At 46.0% G+C, this 17,905-nt stretch overlaps 2 protein-coding genes across 8 annotated transcripts in view; one reads left to right on the top strand and one right to left on the bottom strand.

Moving 5' to 3' along the window:
- Positions 1–546: 546 nt before the first annotated feature.
- On the top strand, positions 547–15,607 carry PRSS54 (serine protease 54). 4 transcript variants are annotated; one of them, XM_002826475.5, is made up of 7 exons: positions 547–710; positions 1,355–1,579; positions 1,742–1,832; positions 4,492–4,669; positions 9,388–9,646; positions 10,847–10,978; positions 14,846–15,607. In XM_002826475.5, exons 3-7 carry the CDS (start codon positions 1,748–1,750, stop codon positions 15,377–15,379), a joined length of 1,188 nt encoding a protein of 395 aa, XP_002826521.3. In that variant the 5' UTR covers positions 547–710; positions 1,355–1,579; positions 1,742–1,747; the 3' UTR covers positions 15,380–15,607. The 4 variants fall into 4 exon arrangements, with proteins under 4 accessions (XP_002826521.3, XP_024089769.2, XP_054389969.1 ...); XM_024234001.3 differs by having other exon boundaries at positions 550–710; positions 1,352–1,579; XM_054533994.2 differs by lacking the exon at positions 4,492–4,669 and having other exon boundaries at positions 557–710.
- Positions 14,756–17,905, bottom strand: part of CFAP263 (cilia and flagella associated protein 263) — a 30,786-nt gene continuing 27,636 nt past the window's right edge. For all 4 annotated transcript variants that reach the window (XM_024234003.3, XM_054533998.2, XM_054533997.2 and 1 more), the window contains 2 exons: positions 16,966–17,121; positions 14,756–15,913 (listed from right to left, as the gene is read on the bottom strand). In XM_024234003.3, coding sequence (XP_024089771.1) covers positions 15,827–15,913; positions 16,966–17,121 — 243 coding nt within the window. In that variant the 3' untranslated portion in view covers positions 14,756–15,826. The remainder of the gene's footprint in view (positions 15,914–16,965; positions 17,122–17,905) is intronic.

Genomic DNA, 17,905 nt, shown 5'->3' with positions numbered 1-17,905 from the left:
GTCTGCACCAGAGGCCTGCGCACCCACCCTGCCTCTGTGGCTTTGTGGAATTAACATCTTACCTCAACCTTGTCGACACTTCTCCAGTCCTGGCATTTGGGCTCAAACCAAAGCTGCTCACAGTGGCTGGAGTGGCAGACCCCATCTGGGCCTCTGGTTTGGCAGAGCCTGTCTGGTAGCTTAGATTGGACCCGGAAACTGAGAGGCTAAAGAAAACTGGGCTAAGTCTGAAAGAAACCACCCTGGGAGTGTAAGATGCTGACAGGGACTGGAAATTCCAAACCCACCCCAGTTGTGGGCTTCCTCAGTCCAGTCTGACAAGCATGTGTGGACACAGGGCGGGCGCTGAGTGGGGTAGACAGACCGTGGCCACGACCAGAGAGGACTTTGTAATCCAGCAAAAAGCTTGCCTTCTTAGACTAGGAGAGAGCCTGGCTTCCAGAAGAGCCCTGCCAAGGCTAAGCAACAAGGAGGCCTTTCATCCTAGCTCCTCCTAAGTCCCCATGTCCAGACAGTTGCTTGGTGGTGCCATGGTAACCGTGATGCCACAGTGGAACATTCTTCCCAAGGCAGTAGAAGGAATCCTTCTGTTGAACTCTACTGTGTCAGGCCAGCCTGAGTTCATTTCTCCTTGAGCAGGAACAGTTCATGGACGAACTCTGAGCACCATTCTAAGGACAAGAGGCATCCAGTGTCATGAGTGGAACATGGTGACTTAGAACTGTGCACATGGGTTCCTTGGGCTTCTGTGCATTGCTTGACAGCTGTGTGACCTTGGACTGGCTACTCGATGTCTCTGAGTATCAGTTTCTGAATCTGTAAAATGGTGATAACTAGAGTGTCTACTTCCTACCGCGGTGGTGCAAATGAACTAAGCTAAATGCTTGGGCTGTGCCTATGTAAAGATACAGGCTATTGGCAGGGCACGGTGGCTCACGCCGGTAATCCCAGCACTTTGGGAGACTGAGGCGGGTGGATCACCTGAGGTCAGAAGTTCGAGACCAGCCTGGCCAACATGGCGAAACCCCATCTGTACTAAAAATACAAAAATTAGCTGGGCGTGGTGGCGCACATCTGTAGTCCCAGCTACTCAGGAAGCTGAGGCAGGAGAATCGCTTGAACCTGGGAGGCAGAGGTTGCCGTGAGCCGAGCTGGTGCCACTGCACTCCAGCCTGCCAATAGAGCGAGACTCAGTCTCAAAATAAAATAAAATAAAAAACAAAAAAACAGGCTGTTAACAGTTAACAGAAGCCCTAGCATTCTTTTAGCCAGCAGAGTTTAGAAGGGTAAAACCACAGCAGAAGCATTAATCCCAGGGTGGGCTTCCACTAAAACTCTACTTTTCTTTCAGCAGCATTTTATGGCTACAGAGTTAAGGCAAGGGTTGAATTCCACGAGTCAAAAAGCAGCCCTTTTCAGAGACCCAACTCTCTGGGGTGCTCAGGGGCTTGGGCTGGATTGAGAAGAAAACTGACAAGAGTAAGCTGCCTTCTCTTCTTGGGCCATCTCACAAACCACAGTGCGGGCCAACTGGTCCTGCCTCTTTACTACACAGAATCAAGCACTAGGGATGTGACAGGTCAGTGCCCTACATCTTGGAACCTTTGTTGGTGGAAAGAAGGGGAGCCTCCGATGTTTGGGAGGGAACATGTGTGTTTGGGAAAAGGATGGAAAAAAGAGGCTTAGAAAACTCCCCATGTGTTTGGGAAGAGGATGGAGTCATTGGGTTTTGTTTCCCCAGCTGCCCATGGTGTCCGCAGCGGGTCTCTCTGGGGATGGCAAGATGCGAGGGGTGCTCCTGGTGCTGCTCGGCCTTCTCTACTCTTCCACCAGTGAGTGTGCTGCTTTCCTCCCTCTGACTTTAGCTGCACATGTGGCACAGAAGGGGATCATCCAGGAAGATGAAGTGGTCCTTAACATCCAAGGAGGGGCTTAGGGAAGATGACTCACGGCACTTTGCACTGGGCGGCCTGCATTGGTGGCAGGAACCAGGCAAAGAAGTGAATCATGGGATGTGGATGGAGGAAACTAAAGTCAGGGCCAATCCTTAGGGTGGGAGTGTGGTTAGGAAAATAAGGCCCTCTGGGTACAGGGGTGAGCGAGAAGCCTGCCTCTTCACTCCCAGCCCCTGCCCTGTCCTTCCTGGAGAATACTGCTCTTTTGCAAACTACAACCCCCAACTGCAGGGCTGGTCCCGGGAGCAGGGGGCTTCTACTGCTGCAGGTGTCTTGGAGGCGGCCACAGCCTCAGATGGCAGAAGTGGCAGCTGCGGTCACCTCCTCCCTTGACCTCTAGGCTGCCCAGGACTAAGAATTCCAGCCTACAGAGGGGAGGCGGAGAGGAGACAGCTAGCTAAAGTAGGCTGTGTCCCACCTTGCTGCCATCTCAGCCAGCCCTGCCCTGCCTGCCTGGAATTAGATGGGAGACATGAGAAAGTCCACACACACCCTCACACACACATGTGCACACACACACGCACACACATACTCACACACGCACAGACACACGCACACACATGCGCACACACACATGCACACACACTCACACACATACACACGCACACACACATGCACACACACACACGCACACACACACATGCACACACATAGAGGGGAGTCCTCCAGCTCCCTCAGTCTCCTGCAGCTCTCTGTTTTCTTGCAGCCCCAGGGAGACCAGGAGATACCCAGAAAACACAGAAAGGTCCTCTCCCTCCTTAAAAACTCACAGCTAAGGGGCCAAGACAAGCATTTCATCTCTGGGTCAGATTTCCTCATTACATCTTGGCTTTCCAAGGGTTTTGTAAGGTCAGATAAACTAGCCAACTAGAGCTCTGAAAAAGCAAAAGTCATCACACACTTATGAGCTCTTGTGGGGTTAGGGAAGGTTGGTAAATGCCTTGCACCGTAGATTGCCAATGTCCCAAAAAGAAATCAGACCAAAGATAAGGAATCTTGTCTCTAGTGGTTCTGATGCACTTAGTGAACTTCCAGACATCATCTTGCTAAAATCAGTCTGTCATTGTTCCAGCAAAGTCACCAAGTGTCAATTAATGGAGATGTCTGGTCATATGATGCTCCATCATGGAGAGGTCCTTTAATGATAATTCTGTATGTTACAATCAGTTCTTAGGGTCATGGTTTGGAAACTGTTTTTGGTGCTCATATGCAAGGTTGCCCCCAGGGGGAAGCCCTCTGAGACTTTATGTCCTGGGCAGAATTCATGCCCCCTCCTCTTATACTTTGGGCACACTCCCTGTGTCACATATCCCTCTATATGGCCATCACTCTTCAGCATGTCACTCTGATGGGCTCCTGAAATCCATCCTTGGAATCCCAGGCCCTACCTCAGCACCTGCCAGGGCTGAGTGTGGTTGGATGCATGGCTGAAAAAGGAGTCACTGGTCGGGCACGGTGGCTCACGCCTGTAATCCCAGCACTTTGGGAGGCCAAGGCAGGCAGATCACTTGAGGTGAGGAGTTCAAGACCAGCCTGGCCAACATGGCAAAACCTCATCTCTGCTAAAAATAGAAAAATTAGCTGGGCATTGTGCCGTGCGTCTATAATCCCAGCTACTCGGGAGGCTGAGGCGGGGAGTCGCTTGAACCCGGGAGGCAGAGGTTGCAGTGAGCCGAGATTGCACCATTGCACTCCAGCCGGGCAACAGAGTGAGACTCCATCTTAAAAAAATATAAAAATAAAAAATAAAAAAGGGAATACACAAGGTCACACATACTACTAGCCATCACAGTGATGACATCCTGTAGCCTCTGGAAAATTCTACTGTACATTAATGAAGAGAGCAAAAATGCAAATAATGTCTTCACATTCTTATGAAAATAGTTTCAAAGCTGGGCGCAGTGGCTCATGCCTGTAATCCCAACACTTTGGGAGGCTGAGGAGGGAGGATCTCTTGAGCTAGGGGGCTCTAGATCATCCTGGGAACATAGCAAGACCTCATCTCTTCTACAAATAAAGGATTTAGCCGGGAGTGGTGGCAGGCGCCTGTAGTCACAACTACTCCAGAGGCTGAGGCAGGAGAATTGCTTGAACCCGGGAGGTTGAGGCCACAGGGAGCTATGATCCCACCACTGCAGGGCAACACAATGAGATCCTGTCTCAAAAAAGAAAAAAAAAAAAAAAAAAGAAAAGAAAATGAAAATAGGTTTAACCTTGCAGATCCCAAAAGTGTGTTGAGGACTCCCAGGGGTCCCAGACTAGGCTTTGAGAACTGCTGATGAATACGAAAGGTGGCAGACACTGCCAAAGTGTACCATTATGTGTTCAATAGATGAGAGTTTTTATTTGTAGTCTAACATAATTTTGGGATTCAAAAATGTCACTAAGCATCTTTTAGGGTGAAGAAGACACACTAGGCAAAATAAAGAAAAGGGGTTGCAGATAGCGTTAGTGATGATCGAGACAGACAGCCCGCAGGAGAGAGGGTCCTGAGGTCTCCTTGCCCCGGCAGTGAGGCTCCGCACCTGCTCCTCAGGTTGTGGCGTCCAGAAAGCTTCTGTTTTCTACGGTCCTGACCCCAAGGAGGGCTTGGTCAGCAGCATGGAGTTCCCGTGGGTGGTGTCGCTGCAGGACTCCCAGTACACACACCTGGCTTTCGGCTGCATCCTGAGCGAGTTCTGGGTCCTCAGCATCGCATCCGCCATTCAGAACAGGCCAGTGCCCCTGCCTTTGGGGCCCGCAGCATCGCTGGGGGTGAGGGTGGGGGCGGCCCTGTTTCCTGCTCAGCCTGGGGAGGCCCTGAAAGGTGCATTCTGGGGGACAGGGCTTTTTACCAGCTCAGCACTTGCTCTGTTGTGAGCCCTAAATTCACCAGTTGCCAAGGCTGATCTCTGCTGTGAGGACTGCAGGCCTTGCAACGGAAAAATGAAATGATGAGTCCTCCATTCAATGCAGGTGGGATATTCTTTCTGATTTTACTGCTATCACAGAGGCACTGGCTCCTAACACTAGGGTCCCTAACACTTATCAACTGTTCAGCCAGTCAGTAGGAGCCCTTACCTTAAAACACGTGGGCCTTACAAACGTTACTGCCACAAATACATGTACACAGAGAAAAGCCTCGAAAAAAATACAGAAGCGCTTTTAAGAGTGCTTATCTCTGAATGCTCAGAACGCACGATTTCTACTTTCTTCTTTTAGCTTCTCTGTATTCTGCAAATTCTGTAGTACAAATATGCATTCTTTTAAACCAGGGAAAATCATAAATATTATTAAAAGAATAATGTTTTTGGTAAATATTTCTCACTCTTTGACCCAGTGACTTCATTTTTGGGAATCAACATTAAGGAAATAATTTCAACCACTGGAAAATTTGTATGTACAAAGCTGTTCCTAGGATGGTTAATTACACACAAAACACTGAAAAGAAACCTAATGTCCCACTATTGCGATGAAATTATAATTTTTCATATATATACATGCTATACATATAACTATATATTATACATAATATATAGTGTATACTATACATGTAATTATATACTATACTCTATTATATGTAATATACATGATATTGTAATATATGTATATATGTATATGGAATATCTATGTATACAATATTATATGTAACATATAGTATATAATCTATAATTACGTATATACACACACAGAGTATTGGGGAGAGAGTATAATGACTATAATTGGCTAAATAAATTATAAATCCTCGATGGAATATTATGCAGCTGGTGAATAGTTTAACATAGGATTTGTATTTTTAATTAAAAATACATGTGCAGCCGGGTGCAGTGGCTCACACCTGTAATCCCAGCACTTTGGGAGGCTGAGATGGGCGCATCACTTGAGGTCAAGAGTTCCCGTGAGACCAGCCTGATCAACATGGCAAAAACCTGTCTCTACTAAAAAATACAAAAATTACCCGGGCATAGTGGCATACACCTGTAATCACAGCTACTCAGAAGGCCGAGACAGGAGAATCACTTGAACCTGGGAGGTGGAGGTTGCAGTGAGCCAAGATTGTGCCACTGCACTCCAGCCTGGGTGACAGAGTGAGACTCCATGTCAAAAAAAAAAAGTATGTAGTAAAATGTTCACAAGAAACCAAAGAATGTACAGTGAAAAGCAGCTCCTTCCCTCCCCCGCCCCCTAGTTTTTCTCCCTTGAGCCACATTCTGTCACCAATTTCTTGCCTATTCCTTCTTAAATACTCAAAGCACTCATGGATATCTATGTACCTATAGGTCTGGCTATATTGATTCTTATATCTATTGACAGAGAATTTTCTTTTTCCTTGTATTAGTCTACTTAGGCTGCCATAACAAATACCACAGACTGGGTGGCTTAAACAAGAGACATTTATTTCTCACAGTTTTGGAGGCTGGAAGTCTGAGATCCAGGTGTCAGTAGATTTGGTTTCTCCTGAGGCCTCTCTCCTGGGCTTGCAGACGGCCACCTTCTCGCTGTGTCCTCACATGGCCTCCCCTCTGTGCCTGTGCACTCTTGGTGTCTCTTTCTCTTCTTATAGGGACACCAGTCCTCTTAGATTACAGCCCCAGCCTTATACCTCATTTAATCTTAATTATCTCCTTAAAGGCCCTATCTCCAAATATATGGTCAAATTGGGGGTTAGGACTTCAACCTACAAATTTTCAAGAGAACGCAATTAAGTTCATAACACACTCCTGACACACCCACAATGCAACTGGTAGCACATCATACACATTAATTCACTCACAGCCTTTTCTCACTTTATCATAAATTTTGGAGACCTTTTCTTATTGGCACGTAAAGGGCTAATGCATTCTTTTTTCAGCTGCACAATAGCCTGTTATGGAAGTAACATAACTACACAGTCCTCTGTTAATGGAAATTTAGGCTGTTTCCAATCTTTTACTACTGCCAAAAATGCTGCAACAGACATACTTGTACACGCATTATTTCACACACATGCAAGTGTACCATAGTGTAGACATCCCAGGAGTAGAAAGACTGGGCTAAAAAAGACATGCATTTAAAATCCTGAGAGCTACTGCCAACTAGCCCTCCATGGAAGTTCTGTTTTCTATGTAGTGTTTTCATTATGGCTATTTTCTATCTGGTCCATTCTTTTGGTTTTGATTTTCTCTTTGACTCAAGGGTTTTATTAAAGTCAGAGCTTTATATTTTAATTTTTTATAATTTAATTTTCTTTTGAGACAATCTTGCTCTGTTGCCCAGGCTGCAGTACAGCAGTATGATCTCAGCTCACTGCAATCTCCGTCTCCCGGATTCAAGCAATCCTCTTGCCTCAGACTCCCGAGTAGCTGGGACTACAGGTGCATGCCACCATGCCCAGCTAATTTTTGTATTTTTAGTAGAGATGAAGTTTTGCCATGATGGCCAGGCTGGTCTCGAACTCCTGGTCTCAGGTGATCCACCTGCCTTGGCATCCCAAAGTGCTGGGATTATAGACGTGAGCCATCATGTGTGGCCAAGACAGAGTTTTAAAATGTCCAGGTGCTAGGGTTTTTTGTTTTGTTTTCTAACATTATTGAATTATACCACGTGGTGATCTATTTAGGATTTGTTGAGGTTGTCCTGTCTGTCTACTATGGGTGGTCTATGTGAATATTTTCACAGGTAAATTAAAAAGTTCATTCTCCATGCTTGGTGTAAAATTCAATATATAAAATTGGACAAGGAAGTCTATTTGATCTGTCCTAGACTGTCAGAGGTGAATTAAAATCACCTACCAGCCAGATGCAATAACTCACACCTGTAATGCCAGTACTTTGGTTAGACAATACAGCCAAACTTAATTAAGATGACCTCATCTTTGTTAGTCTGGATGTCCAAGGATTCCTTCTTTGTCACTCAAGTCCAGCAACTTTACTAGTTGTGCTGGATTTCCCCAATCTGCCCCTTCAGATCAACTCTACTCTTCTACCCTGCCAGGCCCCAGGAGGCTCACCTGTATGGGTTATACCAGTGGTCTTTCTTGCCTTCTGGATTCCAATTGGTTTTGGCCAACATGCATAAAAGAGGCAAGGGATCAGAGGGAGTTGGGAAAGTGAAGTCAGTATCCTTATTCCTCTGAGGGCTACTGCATATTGGTTGCTGGTTGGCCGCTTTTACCAGCTAAGTGACCCACTCCACACAGCTCTGTCTGATCACATCCTCCCCTCACCTAGAGCCCAGGGACAGTGTCAGCACAGCGTTGTTACCTCAGCAGGAGCTGCCTATAGCAGGCAGTGCCCAGTGCTGTCCTTGTGGTTTCCCTGCATCCTGCCAAGACCTTTGTAAAGAGTCCCTTTATTAAACTCACCCAAATTTATCGTGTTTGAGTAGAACATTTATTTCCTGTTGGGACCTGACCAGAACTATGTCTCAGTGTTAACTACTCCAAACTATAGAGATAGTGGACACTCAACACTACTGGAGATAGGTTAGCTGTCTCCAAACTATAGATTCAAGTCTTAGTTCTGAAAAGTTTTCTTAAATCATATCTTGAAATATTTTTCCTGTTTCATCATTTTGGTTACTTTCTTTGTGGTCAGCTGGTCCTCCTGTGCCTGCCTTATCTTTCATTTTCCTCTCAAGCCTTTAAAAATCTTTGTTAATTTTCATTTCATTTTGGTCACATTTCTCAATGCCCCTAATTGTGTTTTCTGTGGGCCCTATTCTCCTTTATGCTGCTTTTGATTTGGCCTTCATTTTGGTGATGGTCTTGTTTCTTTTCTTTTCGCTTCTTTGTGGAGAACATGCTCAGCAAGCTTTTTCTGAGCTCTGTGGCAGTCAGTGTCATCTATAACTCTTGCACTCCTGCCATCCTTCTTTTCATCAGCCCTTCCTTTGACTCTGAGATTTGGATTCTTTAGCGTCTCTTGGTTTTATGGTGTTTGTGTTTGTTCCTCATTCTCATAGTTTCTTGGGTGATTCCCAAGAGGAGAAAGGGAAAACACCCAACTCAATTCTATTGTTATTAGAACTTCAATTTCTCCAAAATGTATTTACAGAATATATAATAAGGAAAGATGCCTATTTTAAGTGTAAATACTAAAAGCAGGAGTCAAGATGACATCTTTGGTAGAACTGCAATTACTACTTTTGCAAACTACAATATGTAACAAAAACCTATTCATAGAAAAAACATTAATCAGCAATAACATGTTAACAGATTTTCTTTAGTGGTGGGGCAAATGGTGTTAAGATTAAAGAATCTCCAGGATTCTGCAGGCTCACAAAAGAGGGCACAAGCCTAGGGGTTCATAAAAGATTTCCTAGAAACTTGAGTCCAAAGGGGTGAGGAAGAATTAACACAGGGAGTATGAGCTGGATGAGTGTTCCAGGCTGAAAAAACTTCAATGGGAAAACAGGGAAGTGTGAAGCTTCCTTGCTGTCTTGGCTTCTCAGGATTCCCTTGCTCTCTCTCCAGGAAGGACATTGTCGTTATAGTGGGTATAAGTAACATGGATCCCAGCAAGATTGCTCACACAGAGTATCCAGTCGATACCATCATCATCCATGAGGACTTTGATAACAACTCCATGAGCAACAACATAGCCCTCCTGAAGACAGACACAGCGATGCATTTTGGCAACCTGGTCCAGTCCATCTGCTTCCTCGGCAGAATGCTGCATACACCACCAGTCTTGCAGAACTGCTGGGTGTCAGGATGGAATCCCACATCTGCAGTTAAGGCATTCCTCCTCCCAGAGGAGGCTGCGTGTGTGCTGGCAGTGGGGGTGACCTGGATAATCCAATCTAGGGCCTATCTTAATTTAATAATGGAGCTTGCTTGAGGTTCTAGAGTTTGGCTGAAACCATTACCTAATCAGTCAAGACTCCCAGGGCTTTCTCTTTCTGTGGCCATTCTTCTTTTTTTTTTTTTTGAGACAGGGTCTTTTCATGCAGTGGTGCCATCATGGCTCACTGCAGCCTTGAACTCCTGGGCTCAAGTGATCCTCCTGCCTCAGCCCCGAGTAGCTGGGACTACAGGCACATGTCACCATGCCTGGTTAATTGTTTTAAATTTATTTTTTGTGGAAATGGGGTCTTGCTATGTTGCCCAGGCTGTTATCGAACTCCTGGGCTCAAGCAAGCCTCCCACCTCGGCCTTCCAAAGTGTTGGGATTACAGGAGTGAGCCACTGCGCTCATCCGGTGGCCATTCTTACATCACATTGGTCCTTTACCCTCTAGCCCTACACCAAAACTGGAAGTACAGAGGCAGTGGACACCCTGGAATGAGTACAAGGGTACAGAGAGGTGAGGGGATGTTAGTTCCCGAACTAGGGCTGATTGTCCTCTTGTCTAAGCCATCCTTGTTTTCTTTTATTTTGGGGAAAGAAAGAAACAAGGAAATGGATACTCTCTAGAAGAGGAGGAAGGGTGTTCTCTGCCTGTTTGCACATTCAAGTTCAAAGTGGAGGTAGTTTTCAATAAAAACTCAGTCACAGGTTCTTATTTCTATGAAAAAAAGGGATTTATAAGAACATTTCTGAGGGCACAGCGGCTCATGCCTGTAATCCTAGCACTTAGGGAAGCCAAGGCAGGTGGATCACTTGAGGTCAGGAGTTCGAGACCAGCCTGGCCAACATGGTGAAACTCCATCTCTATTAAAAATACCAAAATTAGCTGAGCGTTGTGGTACATGCCTATAATCCCAGCTACTCCGGAAGCTGAGGCAGGAGAATTGCTTGAACCCGAAAGGCAGAAGTTGCAGTGAGCCAAGATCACACCACTGTACTCCAGCCTGCGGGGCAGAACAAGACTCCAACTCAAAAAAAAAAAAAAAAATTCTCACTCTCATTTGGCTATATGAGTGGGAGTTGTGTTGACATAGGGGACTGCCTTCTGGTTAATAATCCCTGGGCTCTCTGTTGCATGGTCCAGACAGGAAATCACATGACGATGAGTGTCCTGAGAAAAATCTTCGTGAAAGATCTTGACATGTGTCCCCTACACAAACTCCAGAAGACAGAATGCGGCAGCCACACGAAAGAGGAAACCAAGACTGCCTGCTTGGTAAGAACATCATGGAGTAGAAGCTAAGTGTTGCGAGTAAGACTTGGTCACATCCAGGGAAGCTTCAGGACTCCCCCTCCCTAGATGGGGAGCTCTGTGAGGGCAGGGACTAGGACTTGGGATGAGTGGCTGTCTCTGGAGTGAATAGCACTTGGCAGACAGTATGCGCTCAATAAAAATCTGCTGAATGAACGAACCAGTCACGATTTTCAGTGTAACATGATGAAGCTTGTCTAAGTCACAGGTGCTTTTTAACTAGCTAAAAATTTGAAAGTCTGAGTCCAAACCACACAGGCCGATATGCTTTGAGCAGGTTTACAGTGTGGGGCTGCTGTATTCAGCTTCTAGGGAACCTAGACTCCCCTCTGATGCTATCAGTTATTGGGTTTTTCTTCTCTGAGAAGCCCTGCCCTCCACCCAGATGAGGGCTGTATGGATGTGGCTGTCCTACTGCCTCAAAAAAAAATGTGTAGAAGTCACACACACCTGGTTCAGGCCCCTTCATATCCAAATCTGGAGAAAGTGTGGCTTACTAGGGTCACACAGTCAATAAAAGTTACAGCAAAGACAAGGACCTAGGTCTACCAGATATCCAGATAGCGTTTATCTCCTCTACTCTCCAATTGCTTTTCTAAGAGGCTTATCACACACTCTCCTCTAAATAACCTTCAGGACACCTGATGGGGAATTTTTTTTTTCCCCATAGTATCCAGAAAGGCAGGATTTTTAGAGCAAGGGGAAAAAATACATATATACAGATAATTTTTTTAAAAGGCATTTTATTGCAAAACACGAAGGACTGCCTCTCATTAAGAAATATGTTTGCCCTTCCAAAGTTCGTGTAACATCTATTGAGTGCCTACTTTGTACTGGGTCCTCTGCCAGGTGGGGGATCTTAACAATTTCTTAAATTAGATAATGTGTTAAAATACAGTGTAGATATAGCTTTTTAACAAAATTCTGCCCTCAACCATTCCATCAAACAAGTATCATACTTCCTCAGATCTAAGATGCTGCCAATTATAGAATGCACCACCATTTTTTGTAATCCCAAGAAAGAAAAAAATGCTGCCAGTTAAACTCTGACGTCAACTGATTAAAAGACACACCCTAATTTCAAAGATGTTGATTTCTAACTGTATCTTAGACGCAATGGAATATTCTAAGCTATTTCTACTCTAAGTGACCATCTTTTAAAATCTAACTGCAAAGTTCAGGTTGGTTTTTAACTGTGACACACCTCTAAACAGGCCTTCATTTTTGAACAGAATTATGCTTGCACACCATTTAATGGTGACCTGTCCCCGTAGAATCCTCTGTCTTGGAAATATGTTCTCATGTCCAGAGGTCTTCAAAGCCACAATTCCCACATGTAGAATCAACCACCAGGTTCAGAATCTGCCTATGGGTTTCCCTGAAACCCAACAAAAGCAGAATCACTCTGCACTCACCCATCCTGCCTTTATTCTACCAATGTTAGGGCTTTTGCTGAATGTCAAGGGAAGAGATCACACAATGAAAGACCCCACTCTGGGCTGTGGCCGCTCCCTTGGGAGATGAGGTAGGGTAGCTCCAGAGGGGCACCTGGAGCTGTTCGCCTCTGCCTCTTGTGCTTCAGAAGTCGCAGCCCCTACAGGATTATGGGGAAGAGAAAAAGCGTATATGCTGTGCCCAGGTGTGTGGAACAGTGACCTGCAAAACCACGCCATAGCTGAGGACATCTACCAATCACTCATCCAATCATTTGTCCTAAATCACATTCTTTTTCTTGCTCTGGCTATACCACTACAGTTAAGACAAACTGTGAATGGGACTGATGAAAGGGGGAACCACGTCATTCTTGGCCAGGGAGCCCCCATGACCTAGGCAGACATAGTGACGTGCACACAAGGGCCTGTTCACCAGTTAATTGAAAAGTCAAGAGTGCCACACTAAAGCACCCCCTTCCATCCAAGGAGAGGCACAGAATGAAGTCCTCAAGGCCTTCCTCACATGTCTGGCCTTGGCCTGCTGAGAGATCACCAGGGAATCATGGCAGCTTTGCAGCACGGCCTCCTCGCTGCCCTGCCCGCGGAGTTGCTCCCTTCTTTTCCCACTGGTCTTCATCTCTGTTCTGGTGGCTTCCTTGGAAAAGAGGAGCTTTATTGAAAGAGAATACCCCGCTGGGCATGGTGGCTCATGCCTAATCCCAGCACTTTGAGAGGCCGAGGCAGGCAGATCACCTGAAGTTAGAAGATTAAGACCAGCCTGGCCAACATCGTGAAACCCCATCTCTACTAAAAATACAGAAATTAGGCCAGGTGCAGTGGCTCACGCCTGTAATCCCAACACTTTGGGAGGCTGAGGCGGGTGGATCACGAGGTCAGGAGTTTGAGACCAGCCTGGCCAACATGGTGAAACCCCATCTCCACTAAAAATTAAAATTAGCCAGGTGTGGTGGTGGGCGCCTGTAATCCCAGCTACTGGGGAGGCTGAGGTAGGAGAATCGCTTGAACCCAGGAGGAGGAGGTTGCAGTGAGCCGAGATCATGCCACTGCACTCTAGCATGGGGGACAGAGCAAGACTCCATCTCAAAAAAAAAAAAAAAAAAAATTAGCTGGGCATGGTGGTGCACAGCTGTAGCCCCAGCTAGTCGAGAGGCTGAGGTGGGAGAATTGCTTGAATCCCGGAGGTGGAGGTTGCAGTGAGCCAAGATTGCACCACTGCACTCCAGCCTTGGGGACAGAGAAAGAAAGAGAGAAAGAAAGAAAGAGAGAAAGAGAGAGAGAGAGAGAAATACCCAAGACAGACCACACACTCAGGCCTCGGATGTAAGGGGGTGAGGTGGCTGCTCTTCTGCCTTTCTGCTGCTCCTGGTTGAGTCTGTTCAAATTGTTTCCTGTTGTTAATTGCAGCCCCATTCTGTGTCTCAGTCCAAACCGCGAGAGCAACATGTCATTGCCCGGGCCTTTCAGCCAGGCAGGCTACACAGGTCAGAAGTGGCTGGCTAGCCGGGGGATGACCACCCCCTTCTCGGACCAAGATGGGCCACGGGAGGGGCAGGAATTCCTTTGAGAGGAGACCTAGGGGTGTGGGGTCTGGGCAGGTAAGGTAAATGATACCTAGTAGTTGCCTTGTTGCTTTTCCCATTTTCCCCAACTTTTCAGAAAAATGATGGCCTTTATAGAGACATCCAGATGATGGTAGCTAATATTCTATGGAGTGTTTGCCGTGTGCCAGGCACTGTGCTGTGCTCAGCACGTGTTACAGGCATTAACTGTGTTCCCACTTTGGCTCAGAGAGGATTTGGTCACTTGCCAGGGTCCCATATCTAGCTAACGATGCCAAGCTTCTACTCCCTCACTTTAAGTTAGGTAAAGTGTATGTGGCAGAATTCCCAAGTCCCAGAGGACTGCTCCGTTGGGAGTAGGGAAGACCAAGAGCACGGCCAGCCAGGCTGGTGAGCAGCTGCCAGGTGGCAGGAAGTGGCTTAAACTAAGGGTCAAAGCAAGGCAGAGAGGAGGAGGGAAAATGTGAGCATTTCAGGACAAAACAGAAACAAACACCAACATTTCAGGAATGAGAAGCCAGAAGAGAGGGAAGGTTTGGCCAAAGGACTGGAAAGGGGCAAGAAAATGAAATATGAACCAGGAAGCTATAGGCAATCAGCAGAAGTCCACAGCTAATTTGCATAATAAAAGGAAAAGTCATCTTGTTGGAATTTGTGGTGGTGGCTGCCTAGATTTGAAATCGTATCCTATAATTTGCCCCATTTCCAGTGAGAACCAGCATAAAACATTTCTAGAACAAACAGTATATTGCACAAGGATAGATTTACAACAAAAACTAGTTTTTCTAAGACTTGAAGCCTTCTGCCTTTTATCACAGGGGGACCCAGGAAGCCCAATGATGTGCCAGCTACAGCAGTTCGATCTGTGGGTTCTGAGAGGAGTCCTGAACTTCGGTGGTGAGACGTGCCCTGGCCTGTTTCTGTACACCAAGGTGGAAGACTACAGCAAATGGATCACATCCAAGGCTGAGAGGGCCGGCCCTCCCCTGTCCTCACTCCACCACTGGGAAAAGTTGACTTCTTTCTCCCACCATGGACCAAATGCCGCCATGACACAGAAGACATATTCTGATTCTGAACTGGGCCATGTTGGATCATACTTGCAGGGACAAAGAAGGACCATCACGCATTCACGACTAGGAAACAGCTCTAGAGATAGTCTAGATGTTAGGGAGAAGGGTGTAAAGGAATCAGGCAGGTCTCCTGAGGTGTCTGTACAACCCTTATACTATGACTATTACGGTGGGGAGGTGGGGGAAGGTAGGATTTTTGCAGGTCAGAACAGGTTGCATCAGCCCGAAGAAATCATCTTGGTTTCCTTTGTGCTTGTTTTCTTTTGCAGCAGTATCTAGTCTAGGAGCTACCCCACCAAACTGAAGAGTAAGCTCAGAATGCTGAGTGCCAGGCATTCACCATGCTGTTTTGGTGTCTGTTTTCGATAGTTGCACACTGGGGCTGCCACAGATAAGCCCACGGCATACACTGGGCTGGCTCTCCCTCCTCTGTCCCTTTCCCAGGTGTGGGAAGGTCACTTTCATTATGCTTGTGAACTAAATGCTGGCTAACAAGTGTCAAACCATTAGAGTGCTCTGTGGTTCTTTCAGTGGTTAACAGTTCCAAGGGCCAGGCTGTGAAAACACTCCCCATGGGCAGATGTGGCCCAGGAGATGATGCTCAGCCTGGCTGGGGTGTTGGGAACACCAGGCAGACAGGGAACAGTGAGAGAAGCCCGTGACTAGAAAGGAGCTGATTACTTTAATAGGTCATGTCATGGTCTGTAAGCCGTGGCCTGCCTCTGGCTACTTCCCAGCAAGGTAATCTGCCTGCAACTGCTCATTGGTTATTTTCATTCGATTCCAAGCCTTACGATAGCCTTTTAAGGACATCTGCAAAAAAAAAAAAAAAAAGAAAAAGACAAAGATAAAGGAGAGGGGGGAGAAGGTCACTTGGGGAAAACTGATTGTGGCTACTCAGAATGCAGCCCTCATCCAGCCCCGTGATGGTGCAGGCAACCCTGTGTGGGGCAGCATGTCCTTCATCCATGCTGCTGTGCAGGGGTCACCAACGGGCAGCACCCACCGGAAGATTTTTCTATGGAGCATGTTTCTTCTGTTCAGTAAAGTGAGAAGTTGCATGTTCCTGCCACGATTCTGCTACTTCTCAGCTTCGGATCTGAGGGGCCCAAGTTTGGATCCTAATTCACTCTCTGCTGCAAAATGGCTGCAGGAGACACAGGAGAAAGTAACATAGGAAATGGGAGCCAGGGTCTAGATGTGAAAACGCCAAGGTCCCAGTTTTCCAAGTGACCTGACTGGCTTTCTAAGCTACTCTGATGATGTCCTGCATGACCTCAGTTTGCAGCCTGGCCATGGCAGCCTAGGTGCTTGTCTTTCTTCTGACACCAGCATATGGTTTCCCATTGCCCATTTATCTCCCACAGCTCACAGGAGCAAGGGTGCTTCCTGTCACATGGTACCATATTCAAAGTCTGCGGGATTTGTTCAAAAGCAGAAAGATCCATGGCGACTGTGTACATGCATGGAATGAGGTCCTGAGTGATATTAAAAAATCCATCACTATCTCATTTTTAAAAAAACTGACTTCTCCATGTATAAAGTAGCAATCACTAAATTACCAGTGCAGAGGGATTCAGAAACTTCTAGAATTCATTAAGATAACAAGCAACTAAAAACACACTATTACTACAGAGTTTCTCCCTGAAAATGGAAAAGACACTGCCCCTAAAAATGCAAAAGGGGGAACTTTAAAAAAAAAAAAAATCATCCTTCATCTTGCTTTAATAGTTAAAGCAACTGCTGAGGTTTCTCCCAGAAATTACATATCCAAACATCTGTATTCTTAGCCCGAAGAACAAAATCCTAAATGAAAACGTTGAAGACATAAAAGACTGCCCATCTCGGGGCTCCCTGTGGCTCACCTCTGCTATCTCCACTTTCCTTTCCCACATCCTGATGCTCTTCTCCAGGTCCCCATTTAAGATCTTCTCCCGGACGTAAGTCATCACCTGTGGCGCCCGGAACTCGGCCAGCTGCTTCCGGAGCCTCTTGTTCACTGCCTCGGCTTTGGCCCGGTCCTGGGTTGGGAAGGACCAGTTACACCCAGGGAACCCCAGCCGCTCTTGCTTTGAGAACTCACTGGCCCTGCCATCTCTCCCCATTGTTCCAATAGAGTTCCAAAAATAATGTTTACATTTTCAAAGAGGTTAGGGAGGGGTGGGAATCACAAGATTCTGATTTTTTTCCCAAACATATTTTAAGCCAGTTCAGAAACACCTAGTGCAGTCTAAATAGTCTTGTTTCTTTCATTCCTTTCCCTTTTCCTTTCCTTTCCTTCCCTCCTTCCCCTTCCTCTCCTTTATTAAGGAATATGTTGTACTTATTTTGACTTCTTAGGGTTTTTCTGTGTGTGAAAAATTGTGTATTTAAGTATACATTGATCAGACTCAATTCACTTCCATGTCTTTTTTAATTATAAGATATATATATAACATAAAATTTATCTTAACCATTTTTAACTATACAGTTCTGTGGCATTAAGTACATTCACATTCTTGTGCAACTATCACCACCATCCATCTCCAGAACTCTTTTTGTCTTGTAAAACAGAAATTCTGTACCCATTATACAATCACTCCTCCTTCCCTCCTCTCCCAGCCCCTGGCACCCACCATTCCACTTTCTGTCTCTATGAATTTGACTACTCTGGGTACCTCATATAAGTAGAATCAAACAGTATTTGTCCTTTTGTAACTGGCTTATTTCACTTAGCATAATGTCCTTAAGTTTCCTACACATGGTAGTATGTGTCAGAATGTCCTTCCTTTCTAAGGTGGAATGATTTTCCGTTGTATGGCTATA

This window comes from Pongo abelii, chromosome 18 (assembly GCF_028885655.2).
Source record: "Pongo abelii isolate AG06213 chromosome 18, NHGRI_mPonAbe1-v2.0_pri, whole genome shotgun sequence".
Taxonomy (NCBI): domain Eukaryota; kingdom Metazoa; phylum Chordata; class Mammalia; order Primates; family Hominidae; genus Pongo; species Pongo abelii.
This window is presented reverse-complemented; position numbering and strand designations above follow the sequence as displayed.

What these genes read in the sequence shown, in the direction of transcription:
- PRSS54 (XM_002826475.5), top strand. Translation starts at nt 1,748, where the DNA reads ATGGTGTCCGCAGCGGGTCTCTCTGGGGATGGCAAGATGCGAGGGGTG. An exon ending in GCATCCGCCATTCAGAACAG is followed by an intron (nt 4,670 to 9,387) that starts GCCAGTGCCCCT and finishes CTCTCTCTCCAG; the next exon opens with GAAGGACATTGTCGTTATAG. An exon ending in AAACCAAGACTGCCTGCTTG is followed by an intron (nt 10,979 to 14,845) that starts GTAAGAACATCA and finishes CTTTTATCACAG; the next exon opens with GGGGACCCAGGAAGCCCAAT.